Genomic DNA, 16,535 nt, shown 5'->3' with positions numbered 1-16,535 from the left:
TAAGAACAGGATAAATGCAACATTTTATTGTGAAGCTAAGGCTATGTGACTGCTCATCATGCTTTTTTACATCACTTATTAATAAAATGGTGTTTAACATTTCCAAAAACATTCTTAAAGGAACACTCTGAAGCAAAAGTCCTTCAAAACAACAAAATACAAGAGTTAACCCCATCCCAAACTGGAGTCCATCAATGGTATTTAATGGGGGCAGTTGTTTTGTCTCCACCTTGGTTTTTGTCTGATTAATCAAGATTCCTGAAAAACACTAACTAGCCTTTTACATGAATAAAAAAAATGAATTGTGGCAAGAAGTTTCTGTGTTCCCGGTGCCTTTGATAGGTATTCAAGTATTAGATAAAGTATTTTCCAATTCTAACGGCAGAAAATAATAAACATCGTGCAGATCTGAGAGGCTACACCTTTAGCATCCTAAAAGAATATACCTGTATTAACCATCTACAAACAATGTTGATCTTCTTTTCTCAAAGCCACTCCTCCGAAACAGGACTTTTAAAAGTGCTTCTTATGAAGACAAAAAATCTTACAACTGATCACCAGATATCATGTCAAGAATTTGAAAATCAAAAGAAGAAACTGAAGCATTCTGATTTGACCCAGAGGGTTTAACCCTTTTTTTAACCCTCGGAAGAGTGCCTACCTTGCCAATTATTGCTGAACTCAGGAGGTAGTTATTGACAAATTACACAGTTTTCACCGAAACGGTTAATTTACAAGAGAAGGAGTAAGAACGTAATAAACATTTCCTTTTACTTTAGATGATCCTGTCTTTGCAGGAAGCTACGGTTTACTTCCACATCCTGTTGAACAGTAGTTACAGTCTTTAAAGGGGGGAAAAAAATCTACTGGTCATCTCTTAGGATGACCAACAGTTATTCCAAGCATAGAAATTCAAGTAGATGAAGCAACATCCTTCAACACCGAACAAACATCCTTCAACACCGAACAGCAGCTCAGGAGAATCTAACAGTGAAATCAGCAACTGCCTCTAATTAGCACCATGACCAAGGTAACTTCTTGCATGCACTACCTGCCTGTTACATTTCATTCTATTTCTGATAGCTGGTAGAGGACCCCAATACTAAAAATATAGGAGCCTAAGACTGCTACAGAATGAGTGAGTGAAGGTCTGTAACCTACAATAGTGCCTGTGCTTGCCATCTCCCGGAGCTGCCACATGCAGAAGCATCACTAAAGCATTAGAAAAGCTAAACTTATCTTAGGCACAACTACGCGTTATCCCTGGCTTGGGTAGGAAAGCAGTAGAAGAATCTAGGGCACGAAGTTTCACCACAGATGATTAAGCAAGTCCTAAATAGAATGGTGCTTTCCATATCAGTTGCAGAACAGATATTTCGGTTAAATTTGGCAACTTATCTGGCTTCAGTATTCCCAGTGGTGCCTTGTACTGAAATTTCACAAAACGTACTCTGTAGCAGTGCCAACCGGTGCTAAAACCTGCTTGTTTAGATTGGGAAAAAAAAACCAACAACAAAAACAACAACAAAAACTTATTCTACACCAGAAGGTAAGTTTAATTGTCACAGGAAGTCATATGCATAAAAACCATCATTTTAATCACATTCAAGAGAGTCTGACAGTGAAATCAGCAAGTGCCTCTAATTAGTGCAGTGACAAGCACTTCCTTCTCCATTCAGAGATTCCATTCTTCTCAGTTTTCAAGTGTTGCTATCACATCTGTTATCTACATAAAGCAATTTGCAGGGCCATATTCAACAAAACTGTATTAGTGACTGACTTTCTGAAGTAGTCAGAGATGGGCATTCTGCCCTGAAACCTCTTCCTAATGTACTGAACTCCATAAATCTAAGAAAGAGAACAGAAGAGACTATGTGCATAAATATCCTAGTTTAAGGTTTCAGCTTATATTTAATGTTCCATATTATTTTCTTAGCCACATGAAGAAAACCAGTACAAGTTTCATGTACTCTCCACAAGAGTCAACATTAATAAACGGGACATCATAACACGAGATACTCTCATTTTAAGGAAGAGCATACATACAGTGCTTAATTTCCCCCCCTACTGTTTTGCCACCAGAAGCAGTAACCTGCTGCCTTAGCAGACACTGTTACCAACAGGCAGAAGGACAAGACAGGCACTTCCTGCTTAATAACAGGCAAAGAGGTGTAAGCAAGGTTGTCAAAAAACAAGGGGCTTGTTCTACTTTTTTTTTCCCCTTTCCCTCCAGTCAGTAGCTGTTAAACTTAAGTAAAACACATACAGAGGGCCAGACAAGCTGCTTCCTAATCATCTCAAAGAAGTAGGTCAAGTCACTCATTCATTAGCAATGGGCAGGTTCAGGAAAATAAAAAAAATAAAGATAGTTTAGAGAGTTAATGCAATCCTACCCTTTATAAAGGTTAAAAACATCCAAGCTGCTGTCCTGCTAATCCTATGCTAATTCGAAATTCTGTATTAGAACATAATCTGATTTTATGGCAAATATGGTTGTGAAGTTCTATATAAAAATACCATAGATTTGTGGATTTTTTTGCTTTTTGTTTTTAGATCCTTTATACACGGTTAATCTAACACGCAGATGAAAATCACTGTGCTGGGAATTAGTATATGTAGCACAAGAAACCAGAAAATGTGATGTAACACCTTGAGGGGAACAGAATTATTATTAAAAGACACTATTCAGAAAATAGTGTACATGCGATTCATGAACCAAATGGCACTTGGCCATGGACAAGCTGTGGGGCAAATTGATGGTGCAGAACAAGATTAAGTTCTTATTACTGCATTACAGAAGTCATTCATAGAGCTTCAGGTTCAGCCATTATGCAGGAAACAATCGGGGCAGGATAGGTACCAAAAAGCAGTAACGACATCACACAGACACTCCTGACCCGATCTGGTCATACAAATGAGCAAAAGGGCCGGTCTTTTTTCGTTCTGAGGTAGCAGCTCAGACTTAAGACCCTTCCTGCTGCATGCTGCTAGTGTTTTAGCAGATGGGAAGTTCCGCCCCTACTCTTCAGGTACCTATCACATGCCAACACACACATATTTGAAATCAATACCAGTATATTCCTCAAAATTAAATGAAGGAAAATTGAGTTTGATAATGAATATTTAAGAACACTGAAGGTAACACTTCTGGTGTTAAACGTTCTCATTTGCAAAGGATCTCAATGAAAATTTACAAACTATATCAATGGGAAGACTACGGGCCTTGCTTAGCTTTTTGGCAGGTGGTAATAAAATAGTATTTGTATTTAGTACTACGAAGTCTATGACAAATACATATAAAATCAGCCAGGAATTTCAGACAAAGATACTCTACTGAAGGCAGAACTAAGGCAAAGCAACCAAGACATGAGATCTGAGAAACTGAAATCTTTTAACATTTCTTACTTCTCCAGGAAGGTGAATCAGGGGAACAGAAATCACATTCCATTTACACCAGACATACATTTTATAGAGTCACACCCTTAGAAGGCTAGAATTGGTTTGGTTAGACTATTTCAAAAGGCATACTAGTGTAACACAATCTTCTCTTACATTAAAAACAAATAAGTTAAAAGCATCTCTGGTTCAAAAAACAGAATCCCAAACATATTGCATGTGTGTGTCTCAGAAGTTTTATACAGCTTCTGCTATTTTGTACCTAATACCACGCAGTAAGCACCGAGTCCTCTGCTGGTATTACTATATTTGCACTGCATCAGCTATGTCTTTTTCACATATATAAAATATATTATATATAGTCAATTTTTCAGATGAGTAGTCCCAGAAATATTTAAGACTTACTCCTACCAATAAAAAAATAAGGAAAAGCTAAGAACAAAATTTCCTGTTAAGATCAAGAGCAAACAAAATAAATAAATCAATTTAGTTAAAACAACTGTAAACAATATGCAACTTTGTAACATCACTAAGTTTGGAGAGTTGTCTTTTTTTTTTTTTTAATTTTAAAACTGTTCTAACAAGGAACTAGTATTCTGCCTTACAAACATCTCAGTGTTTAATTGATGCAGAATTTGTAAACAAGATGTCAGGCCTTTAGAAGTAAAGGCAAGGATGTTTTCCTTTATTACACTATTTAAAGGCTATCACTTGTGTTTTCCTAAAAGCTTGTCATTTATATAATAAAAAACCAAGTATTTGTACAAAGATGCAGTTTCTTTTAAAAAAGCAGATCAGTCGAGTGTTTCATACTTTAATACATAATCCAAAACATATGAAAGCTATAAAAACATTAATGTGTGCCGTGTATTAAACATGTAGCCTTGTGTTTTAATGCTTACATGTGTAGATTAAAAAAATTATCACAATGGAAATTTTACTTTCAATTATCATAACCAGACCAAAATACAAAGTAGAAACACGTTGTTTCTGAAACTTGACAATTAGCATCACTTACTCTCTCAGACATCAGCTGGGCTTCAAGTCGTACACCATAAGCGTAAGCTAACATTCTACCAATGGAAGCATTACAAAATGTGTTAAGAGAAAATACTGCCAGTAAATGAATGTCTTAGTCTAATTTTTATTTAGTCTTTTTTTTTTTAAAACAGTTTGAACTGGTTTTATAGGCTTTTTTGCTGTTCTGCTATCAAAGGTCTTTTTTAAAACTGTTCTGTGAACAATGCAGTCACATTACAACTAAACAAAAAGACAAATAATAACAGACCAGCTGCATTTTACATTTTAATAATCTTAATCTCCCAGTGCTGTTGTTCTTCTTTGCATAGGGAAATTGTTTTATTTGGCACATTAAGGGTAAAAAAAAGTCAAAAACAGCCAAACTTTACAAAAATCCAACCATAAATTAGTAGTTGTCAGGAAGAAAGCCAGACATTAATGTGTCATGGCAAAATTAAAAACAAAGATAACACACAGAACATGAGGAAAAGGTCATCCAATGATAAATATCATCAGAGCCCTCCAGCTGAAACAAAATACATATATTATTGTTCAAACTATGATCAGATTGCTAGGAATCTTATCCGAAGTCCTATTGTGCTCTTACTTACAGTGTGTAAATCCTCACTAAATGGTAAGGAGGCTTTGATGAACACATTTCACATTGTATAATTTCTTCTTACTCTCAAGTTTTAATGCAGATACTTAAAGATCTGTAAAGTCCTGTAAACTGTTTGCTTTCCAGTAGCCTGTACCAATTGCTCCTCAGGCAGCACTTTGTTTCACAGCAAGTAGTGTTTCACACTGTGGTATCTCCAAAGTCCTTGTTCCAGCGAATATATGCTTCCAGGGTCTGAGGGCTCAAACTGCGCTTTATCTTCTTCAACGACTCGGTGAAATCTGATAATTTGATATTTCTCATCTAAAAGAAAAGTGAAAGACCTCCAGATCACAAGTGGTTTATGCCCTTCAGTTTATTCAAGAAGTAATTCAGCATTCACTTTTAACAAAGAATGTTCTAGGGATGCTTCATCTGATCTGACACACGAGTCTCTTGTAAATTAAGATTATCAGCATTTAATGTTTTATTGTAACATTTGGTAGTCATGTCTGACTGTTAACTTAATAGCCTATGAGGCTGTGTTACTACTTCCTATTCCACTAGGTGGTGCAAGTCAGTGCCTATTAGGGCACAGGACTGAGAGAAGAGTAGTTGGATGCGGGACTTTTTAAAGTGTTTGTGGCAAAGCTCTGCAGACCAGGAGAGAAAAGCACCGAAGGTTTCCCTGTTACCACAACTGTATTCAGACCACAGTACGTGGTCAGCCAAGTAAACCTGCTTATCTCACCCTCTTTGATACAACGCATGCCTTTCAGTTTGCTGAGAACATGACTGTGAGCAGACATTGCCCCATATAAAGCTATGCCCAGACACGATGGGAGATGAGCAGAGTGTATGGAAGAGCAGTCTCATCATTAAACAAGTATTAACATTACAACTGGTGAAGATCCTCCAGGTTTTGTTGGGACTGGAGTTTCCAAACCATGGGAGGGAAACTTGCATTCACAAAAAAGAGATTATAGATGTTCTCTTCCTGGAACAAATCCTTTCATCTCTTTGTAGCCTTAGCCATGCTCTAAGGCTAAACATAGAAAGCAACAAGGAAAAAGTTTTTCATAGTTTTCCCTACATAACTGTGGTTTCCACATACATTTTGAGAAGAAAATTTTATATAGAGGACTAATTTCTTCTTTTTTCTTTATGTTTATAGATAAAAACAGATCTGTTTTAAAACCATTCAGAGGTTATTCCTAAGATGATTTGTATTATGTAAAGATGGAAAAAAATAATAATTTGACCTAATACTTCCGGGAAGGTTTTGAGGGATTAACACCAAGAAAACGAAAGCCAGGCCTCTGACATCATCTGATAGGTAACATGAAGTTGCAATTCAGTATGAGGGAAAGATAGGACAGTCACCTGAAACTACGAATAGCAGAGGTCTATTATCAGAAAGACGTACTCCTAAGTGTGATAACCAAAACTATGCAAAGAGCCTCAGATATCTGAGCATAGAGTTTTCTTCTCAATCACTATTTGACTACATGACAAATTCCTGCTGAGCGTACGTTCCATTCAAAAGGGAAAACAGAACTGCCGGAATAGCATACCTCACTGGCAGACATGTTCTTCACCTGTTCTGGTTTTAATTCTGTAAAAATAAAGAAAGACTATTCAGTTTCATAGGAAAACTCAGCACTTTTGAGAGCTAAAGCATGATAAAAGTAGTTTAACCTGAAAAAAAACACAGCTAAGAATTATACCTCCCTGTCTCAACATACCCTCCTGTACAGAAACGTATGTGACATTTCTCTTCTTCTTCCTCCCCATTTATCAACTCCTACCCAGGCTGCTCCCACACTGATTCATTGCAGATATAGTACAGGGTGTTGGGCAGAACTAATTCCTTCCTCAGAAAGTACAAGGAACACCATCCAAATATAACAGCTGCCCTCCACCATTTTATTCCTGGAAATCTACAACCCTCTCCAACCCCAAAACATGCATAATTCTCAGGAAACAGAAAACTACCATTAGCCAAGCATATAGAAATAAAATCAGGCAGGGCACGTAAGATTACATCTTGCCATATACAGTACAGGGGTTGGGGGCGTTCTAATCATTCTAGCATCCTTCACCATTCTACAGTTTTCTACTTGAAATACTGTTATGGTATCAACATATTACAGCACACCTTTTGCTCCGAGGGCATAAGAAAAAAAGACGTAAGTGGGATTGCCAAGGTTGACATCAAAAACATTTAAAAAATGTTTTATTTGGAAACCAGGAACAGGTGGAAGAAACATCATGCGGTCTCTTCTCAAAATGGACTTGCATGTGAAGTGATTTGCCAGCAAAGTAAAGCCCGCGTACCTTAATGCACACATTGTTAATCCAGCCACTCTAAATAAACATTTTCCAAGTCTTCAAGGGCATTGAGTTTTTGCAAAGCCTAAATATAAAGCCATGCAGCTTACCTCGGATAGGACCCAGCGCTGCATCCTTTGCTAATGCAGTTAAATCACTTCCAGAGTATCCATCTGTCATTCTTTGTAAAAGCAAAAAGTAGGGGGAAAGGAAAAAAAATGCTTTCAATGCTTAAACATTTTAATTACACATGGTTAAGATGTTACTTAATCAGAAAAAAAAATACTATTTAAATGTTGGTTTTGCAAGTTTAATAAACCACATTAATAAACCACAAGTGCATTTAACTTAGGTGATCTATATTTAAAAGTCTTTTCTAGATTAAATTTAGGTACAGATATTCAAGTCCTGCATGATATGTTAAGGAAAACAAAAAGAGCAACCAACTTCGATGTGCAGATGAAAACTAACCTCCAGTATGTTACTACTTCTGTTACAAGAATGTCCTACCACCAGTTTGTCGTGATTTGCTGCAGATGAGTGTAAAACCAAAAATTAACTGTCCTGTAAATCAATACCACGAGAACCCAATACCACGAGAATCCAATACCACACATTTATTATGATTTGATCAGGTGACCAGTTTTCTGAATAAAACTTCTGGTTGACACTGGAGCCATACAAAGGGTAAAAGCAGTGTTTGGGTTTGAAAGTGATATTTCACAATATGCCTTTTATGGAAAGCAACAGCAGGAGCTGACTAGTAGATGTCAGAGAAGAAAACATTCTATTAATTCAGCAGAGTAACCACAAGTCTTAAAGGCAGCACCTTGTTGCTTAGCAAGCTACAGTACAAACAGCATTATTTCTGGTGGAAGATCTTTTTCCAGCGTTGAATACTCAGCAAGAGATAGACTATATTCTCAATGTACTTGGCAAGCAATTCTCAGAATTGGCAGTCTGCATCTTAGTAGAGAACCAAAACTGCCTCCTACAGTATACACCGAGGAAAACAGGTCTCTCTCACAGCTTAAGTCTAACTCGTCAACTGATTCCCATGTTGAAGCCTTAAATACTTCAAAGATTAAAGCCCTCCACTGAACTGAGAAGCCAGAAATACTGCTAATATAGGTGAAAAGAAGTAAGGGTTACCTAAAGAAAAAAAATAAAATGAAAAAACCACACAACTTATAGCAGTGACTGGCTATTCCAAGAGGTCAAAACCAACATGGGTTCCTTAAAGGAAAGTCAAGCCTAACTTAATATCCTTTTATGACGGTTACCCACCTAGGGGTGGAAGGAAAAGCAGCGAATAGGGTTTGGGTGGGTTTTAGCAAGCAAGTTTTTGATAGTCTCTCACAGTATCCTTCTGGACAAAACATCTGTTACACAGCTATACAACTACATGACGCAATGGGCAAAAACTTGGCCAACAGGTGGGGCTCCAAGAGTTATAGTAAACATGGTACCATCAGGTTGATGGCCAGTCACTAGTGGGGTTCCCTGGGGCTCAATTTCAGGGCCAGTTCACAATTTTTATTTTTTAAAATCAGTAACTTGGCCTATTCAGTCAATAACTCCTGGGCACGGGAATTGAGCATGCACTAAATAAGTCTGCAGACAATACTAAATTAGGAGGAGCCCTTGATTCCCTTGAGGGTCAGAAGGCCTTATAGAGACATCACCCTAAATTAGAGCATAACAATTTTAACAAAATCCAGCAAATCCTGGATTCTGCATCTGGGATGATGCAATCCTAGATGTATGTATAGGCTGGGGGACAAGTGGAGTGCAGGCCTGCAGGAAGGGACCCAGCGTTTTTTGTTGATGGTAAATTTAATATAAATCAACAGCGTGCCCTTGAAGACAAAAGGGCCAACTGTATCCTGGGGCATAAGCACAGTATAGCCAGCCAGTCAACAGAAGTGATTGTCCCACTATACTCTGCATTGGTGCGGCCTCACCTGAAGTACTGTGCACAGTTTTGGGCTCCACAACATGAGGATATAAAGAAATTAGAATGTGCCCAAAGGGCACCAAAAAGATGGTGAAGGGTCTGGAGGGGAAGATATTTGAGGAATGAGTGAGTTCCCTTGGTTTGCTCAGCCCAGAGCAGAGCAGGCTGAGGGGAGGCCTCATGGCGGCCTGCAGCTCCCTCACTGAGGGGAGCGGAGGGGCAGGCGCTGAGCTCTGCTCTCTGGGGACAGCGACAGGACCCAAGGGAACAGCATGGGGCTGGGACAGGGGAGGGTCAGGCTGGGTGTTAGGGAAAGGTTCTGCACCCAGAGGGTGGTTGGGCACTGGGAGAGGCTCCCCAGGGCCGTGGTCACAGCACTGAGCCTGTTGGAGTTCAGGAAGTGTTTGGACAGCACTCACATTTGGGTTAACCCTTAGGGGGTCCTGTGTGGGGTCAGAATTTGGACTTAATGATCCTCGTGAGTCTCTTCCAAACTTGGATATTCTATGATAAACTTCATAGAAGAGTCTTCTGGAGATAACTGAATGTTACAGTTTACAAAGAATTGCAGAGGAGAGAAGGAAGTTCACAGAATCATAAAGGAGGTTAAATTTCAGTTTCTTCTGAAGTGGAAAAAAAAGATGACAGATGGAACACACAAGGCCCTCAACTTTTGTCTTCTGTCTAAATACTTCCAAAAGAAGTGTACTTAAGTTGCATTTGTAATTTGGTGCGTAAGTTTGCAGTTAGAATACAAATCACTGCCTTCTTCCTCCAGCTAGTTATCACTGCAGCCTAAGTATGGCCTGAGCTAACATCCTTGAATTAGAGTACTTATTCAGGTGGATTATACGCCAAGTTTCTGTAACATTATTAAGAGGCTGACAATGCCACACCCAAGAGTGTACTCGCCTCCTGTGTATTACCACAAACAGAAACAGAGACTGAAGTACATCCACTTGAATATTTGGCTACTCACACTCAGTTTTTACTCCCTCCTGCCCAAGGCACTTTAGGTACTTTTAGTCTAGCTTCCTTCACACCCATTACATTTACTTCTGAAGACGGAGAACAACACTGCTGTGTCAACCTTAATGATGAAAAACAAAACAAAACACTTAGCTTTGTCATAGGAAAGGCATTTAACTTGCATTTTTCCAACCATATATGAAATTGAAAAGAACCTAAAATTATCCAGTGCTTGCTTTGTTATGTTGGTAATATCTTTAATAAACCCAGCAACAGACAACCAAAGAAAAGCTGCTTTTGAAATGCATAAGCAATGCAAAACCGGTATTGCCTTTTTCCATCATGGAGGAGAGCTGGACTGCCTGGTGGATTAGTGGAGAGAAGCATCTCCCTCTCATCTCCACAGAAAGAGAAGTACAGATGAGCATGTTTCAACAACAGAAGCCTAGCCAGGTAGTGCAGGGAAAAAACAAGCACACACGTATATAAGTGTATAGGAAAACAATTTCCTACAGCCTGAAATCTTCCTAAAATACATCTAATGCATTGACAGTAAGTTTTATCACTTTTGGATGATCAACATCAGTTACATTTGGAATGAATAAAGCAGTTTGAACGAATTTAGTAGATAAGTATTCATTTAGTATAGTTACAAAATTATTACCTAGCTAGTTGTGCCAACTCTTTTTGGGTCAGTGGACTTCCTTGCTTGCTTAGAAGATTTCTTAGCAAAATCAACCTTGTCTGAAGAAAAAACGAAAAAGATAGATTTATCATATGTAAAACTGATTTTCATGGTACACAAAATTGCAACAACAAAACTACGTGTTTGTCAGGTTAGCTTTTGCGCTTCACTGGTTTAAACTTGCCTATAGAGCTTTTGTGGATTAGACTCTACACGATAATCTCTCCAGAGGGAGATAGGGATTCTCTCCAGAAGAGATAGGGATTTGTTAATAATGAGAACAAGGGTCATGCTTGCTCTAAAAAGGCACTAAATAATAATAATGTTTTATTCCTCATCAAAAGCCCTAAATTGCTGTTCGACTAAAAAATATTAATAAAGCTACTTTCATCTTTTGCAGTGAACACTGTTCTCTAGCCAACCAAACCTGCTCCTGCATGCCATATTTCAGACTTGTCAATGCCTGTCTGTATGTAAGGCAACACCGCACTAGCTAAGTAGGATACTACCAGATTTGCTAATAGCAAGGGTAGGAAAACGCAACTGATTAACGTAGTTGCCAGAATTAAAACACAGTGTATATGGCCAAGCTGGGTCAGAAGCTAAATAAAAAAAAAAAAAAAGCATAATCATCCATTAGGGCAAGTTAAGGATAATCTACAAAATGCTTTTTTGGGGTTTGTTTTGTTTTTCTTTCAAATACAATTGATCTAAAATTGAAGAAAATACATGGAAACCAATACTTACTTCCTCATTTGGTAAAGATACATATACCCGTTTAGTGAATCGTCTAGGAAAAAAGACATATATAAATACATACACTTTTATAGTTTTGTGGTGCATACAGATCTAGCATTTGGTTTGATAGATATGTCAATTTCACTTACATAATCTAATTCTAGAGAGTGGAACTACAAATTAAAACAAACAAATAGCATGCATGAGCTGCTGGTGTCACCTTACTCTTCTTGAAGTCATGAAACTCCTTCCAAAGAGAAAACAATCTAAAGGTAAATATATCACTGACTACTGGCAAAAAAATGAAGCATCTCCCCACAGGAGGTCTTTTGAATTATTAAAAATACAATTCATTTGTTCAGACAGTGGTGCAATGCCTATTTTCCTCAATCAAGAATGAAGAGAGAAGCAAATATGAGAATTTGCAGCAAAAAAAAGTCCTAAGGCAAATCTACATCAAGATCTTCAACCACAAGTGATATCAGAAGTCCAATATTTGCACGTAAGAAATACTAGATTTCATTCATCAAATTTCTTCCTTCAGCCTGGCATTAAGTTCCAAAAATAAAAGAAGCAGTATGTAAGACACAAGAAAGTTAGAAAATGCTGACTTGGTCTCAACAGACACTGCTGCGTTAGACAACAGCAAGACTGCCATACGTTTGCAGATGTATCCCAAAAGAGAAGAGGCAAGCACCTCTTTGAGAAGGTAAATAATTTTCTTTTGCCAAACAATTTTGCCTAATTAGTCCAAAACTTAAAACAACCAGGACACTAAACATCAAAACCTGCTGTTCATAAATAAGCATCATATGATCGTACTCAAAGAAGAGAACAGACATTTTGATACCTGAGAACAGCATCATCAAGCTCCTGTGGCCTGTTTGTTGCTCCCATCACAAGTATTCTGTCCTCTCCGGAAGACTGCACCTATGGAACATAGAAAGGCAAGACAGCTTTCAGTTCACATCATATAGAGACTTGTTACGCATTCAGTGCACTGATGGGATTTTACTGTTTGTTTTTAAAGGCAGTTAACTTGGCTTTTACATAAAGAGTATTTTAAGGTCATACTAATTAAAAAGTAAAAATTTATTAAAAAATTTATTAAAAAATTGTGTATACCATTGATCTGAACTAGTCTGTCTGAAATCATCGTCCCTTAAGTCTCACCTTACCCCTTAACAAAGTGCACATTTACGAAACTTAAGAAAGAAAAGGATACTACTTAAAACTCATTTAATTCTCTTTTATTTGCCAAAAAGAAGCATGCCATTGCAGACAAAGATTCACCTCTGCCTAACGCTCCCAAGTGTCCTTCTTGCTCTGTAAAATCATTTGCTCTCAAAGCTCCTTTATTATTGCCATTTGTTATCCTTTCTTCTCTTTTCTCTGTTCAACCCATCATTTCAGCTCCAGATTACTGTCTACTACCTTTCAACTCAGACTAAATTTCCCAGAACATTGTAGTACGCAGGCAAAAAATTAACAGCAAAAAAAAAAAGCTTGCCAACCAAGGGTGTGTGCTTCATCTGCAACCTGTACTGGCATCTACTACGTTAGCCAATTCTGCTAAATCAAGCAATAGCTAGGACTAGATACTTACGCCATCGAATTCTATTAAAAATTCTGTTTTTAGACGCCTACTGGCATCATGTTCACCTTCTCGTCTTTCACACAGAAGGCTATCAACTTCATCTAAAAAAACAACAGAAGAAATACATCTTAGTTATGCATACAACACTGAAATCTCCATAGCTCTTTAAGTTCTTTTACTAATATAGGGCTCCAGCAAGAAAGATCAAATCTTTTTTTCTGTAGGAGACAGACATCTTCTATCTCTAATATATAAGCAGACATTAAAAGCTTGTCTGATTTTCTGACTAGATTTACCATGCCACTATGTGTTGTCATTTAAATATGCAATATAAACCACAGATCAGATAAAAAAATCCTACTGGATAATAAACTGTAACTCAGGACAAGCAAAGCCTATTTTTATGTTTGACGTTTAACATTAAAATGATCTTGTTCTGTAAAGGTAGTAAAGGCTGTGTGTTTTTGATGCTATTTTTTCCCCTATCAGCACTAAAATAGTAGCAATCTAACATGTTCTATTGGAACTGATTAGCCAGCAGATCATAACCGAGACATTTCCTTTACACTGCAGAATTACCCCAAGTAGTTTACCTGGTAATTCAAACTTAAGTCATCAAAATGTTTAAGAAAGTACACAAAGGTCAACAGCATTTAAGGTCTTACCAATAAAAATTATAGAAGGCTGAAGTTCTCTTGCCACTGCAAATAGGGCACGCACCAGTTTCTCGCCTTCACCCACCTGAAACAACAATAAACTGTTTTTTGGAAGGAGTTTAGAAAGCATTTATTACAAGACCCCTAACACAAGGGCTTCCAGAAAAAAATGCTGACAAAACAAACACACTTAACCCATTGGTACATGCTCAGCTAGATTACCAGTAGCTGAGTGTTATGTTATATACACTTTTTTTTTGGTCTTAAATATTACAACTTCACTTATGATTCCAATTGGGACATCAAGCGGTTTTCGTACCTAAATCCTGAGAGATCTTGGACCTTTATTTTCTTAAAAGAGAAGAAAAAAAACAACATCCACTCCTCCATATCACAGCCAGTATTATCCTGAACTGCAAAAAAAAGCCTTTGACACTGAGTTATCACAAGCACAAACCACTATTTTTACTTCACAAGTCACAGTATCACAGTATCACAGATTTCTAGGTTGGAAGAGACCTCAAGATCATCGAGTCCAACCTCCGACCTAACACTAAGTACTCCACTAAACCATATCCCTAAGCTCTACATCTAAACGTCTTTTAAAGACCTCCAGGGATGGTGACTCCACCACCTCCCTGGGCAGCCCGTTCCAATGCTTAATAACCCTTTCGGTAAAGAAGTTCTTCCTAACATCCAACCTAAAACTCCCCTGTCGCAACTTTCGCCCATTCCCCCTCGTCCTGTCACCAGGCACGTGGGAGAACAGACCAACCCCCACCTCTCTACAGCCTCCTTTAAGGTAACTGTAGAGAGCGATGAGGTCTCCCCTGAGCCTCCTCTTCTCCAGGCTGAACAAGCCCAGCTCCCTCAGCCGCTCCTCGTAAGACTTGTTCTCCAGACCCCTCACCAGCTTGGTCGCCCTTCTCTGGACTCGCTCGAGCACCTCCATGTCCTTCTTGTAGCGAGGGGCCCAAAACTGAACACAGTACTCGAGGTGCGGCCTCACCAGAGCCGAGTACAGGGGCACAATCACTTCCCTAGACCTGCTGGCCACGCTGCTTCTTATACAGGCCAGGATGCTGTTGGCCTTCTTGGCCACCTGAGCACACTGCTGGCTCATATTCAGCCAACTATCAACCAGTACTCCCAGGTCCTTCTCGTCATTTCTCTAAAAGTCATTTCTCTAAAGACTGTATATTCACTATAGGCAGCCAGTTCATCAAAGACTTGTCAGAAGTCCTGGCCTTCTTAAGCCCCAACTATAGCACGTGTTTTCAGATGAATATAATTTACAGACGTTACTTACATATTTTGAAGTTAGGCTTGCTGCACTTATATTGAAGAAAGTGGCATTGGATTCTGCAGCAACCGCTTTGGCCTAGGACATAAAAAAAGTACTTTTTAAAACATCAAATTGAAGATACCTCTGTAGCTCTCACTGATATTCTTAATAGTGATTTGAAAACCCCTGTTCCTTCAGAGGGAATACGTTGTAGGTGCTTCACAGAACTTCTGTACAGGCCACTTACAAATAGGAATAGATAAGCAGCTGAACCACTATAGAATTTTCCAGACTCCCTTACACTTCTCTAATCACATCATCTCCACAGCCAACTACAACGTGCTTACTGAAGAATATCAGTCTCCAGCTTCTTTCAGTGTATCGTGAGAAGGCACTGAAAACAGTTTTAACTCATTTAGGGTGGTAATTTAGGGTAGCAGTTGAATTAAGCCACCTTATTTTTTTTCCTCATCATCCCATCTATACAGAAACTGCTTTCAGAGGAAAGCTAGGAAAAAGAATCAGTTCAGCCAGAATGCATTACCTTTTCCCTGACAGCTTCAAGAAGTTATGATTCCCTGGTTATACAGGGATTTTTTGGCAGGGGTGGGGTGAGGGTGGTAGGTTTTGATTGTTTGTTTTGAACTTATTAGCAATTGTGTTCCAATAGGTAAACCTAACAGAAGAGCCTAAGTGAGCCGCTCAGCATTCCTGCTCATGTGCTTCAGAGCTGATCCAGCTTCAGCAAAGGCAGCGTGCAGCTGCAGCTCGCCACGTGATGTGGGAGGATGCGCCCAGCTCAGCTGCACCAGGACACACAATGTTCCCTGGCTGCTGCACAGCCATTTCACTCCAGCTCCCTCAACCCTGCACGTCAGGCTGTAAAACAAGAAGGAGCCAGGCAGTTCTCCAGCACTTGCATTTTTCACGCAGCGGTGTGGAAGGCAGACAACTCCTTTCTTGCTACTGTGCTCTCTCCCCAGTTCCAAAAAATACTCACATTTCTACTAGGTTTTAGTGGAGAGCAGGCTATTTTTAAGTGCTGCTTTATACAAACAATTAACCATGTTACTTTCATTCTCTCTGAAAATGAAATTTAGACGTTACATTTCTTCCACACACACAGTTCGAAGAGCTCCACTAGAAGTTCTAACAGCATTCACAGTGCAATGTACAGATGTAACACCAACAAGCTTCCCAGTTAAAACACAATTTATCTAACTTCTTCCATAAAAGATGCTACTTTAAGAGTAGTTCAAAATTATGCAGCATAAAGGTTACTTGGAAAAACGTAAGTGCAGGA

At 38.6% G+C, this 16,535-nt stretch overlaps 1 protein-coding gene across 5 annotated transcripts in view; it reads right to left on the bottom strand.

Moving 5' to 3' along the window:
• Positions 1-1,532: 1,532 nt before the first annotated feature.
• SPAST (spastin) overlaps positions 1,533-16,535 on the bottom strand; it is a 37,218-nt gene continuing 22,215 nt past the window's right edge. For all 5 annotated transcript variants that reach the window (XM_083832584.1, XM_083832583.1, XM_083832582.1 and 2 more), the window contains 9 exons: positions 15,257-15,328; positions 13,957-14,032; positions 13,301-13,392; positions 12,545-12,624; positions 11,704-11,746; positions 10,936-11,015; positions 7,456-7,526; positions 6,589-6,629; positions 1,533-5,338 (listed from right to left, as the gene is read on the bottom strand). In XM_083832584.1, the coding sequence (XP_083688710.1) occupies positions 5,216-5,338; positions 6,589-6,629; positions 7,456-7,526; positions 10,936-11,015; positions 11,704-11,746; positions 12,545-12,624; positions 13,301-13,392; positions 13,957-14,032; positions 15,257-15,328 (678 nt within the window). In that variant the 3' untranslated portion in view covers positions 1,533-5,215. The remainder of the gene's footprint in view (positions 5,339-6,588; positions 6,630-7,455; positions 7,527-10,935; positions 11,016-11,703; positions 11,747-12,544; positions 12,625-13,300; positions 13,393-13,956; positions 14,033-15,256; positions 15,329-16,535) is intronic.

This window comes from Anser anser (genome assembly GCF_964211835.1).
Source record: "Anser anser genome assembly, chromosome: 3".
Lineage (NCBI taxonomy): Eukaryota > Metazoa > Chordata > Aves > Anseriformes > Anatidae > Anser > Anser anser.
This window is presented reverse-complemented; position numbering and strand designations above follow the sequence as displayed.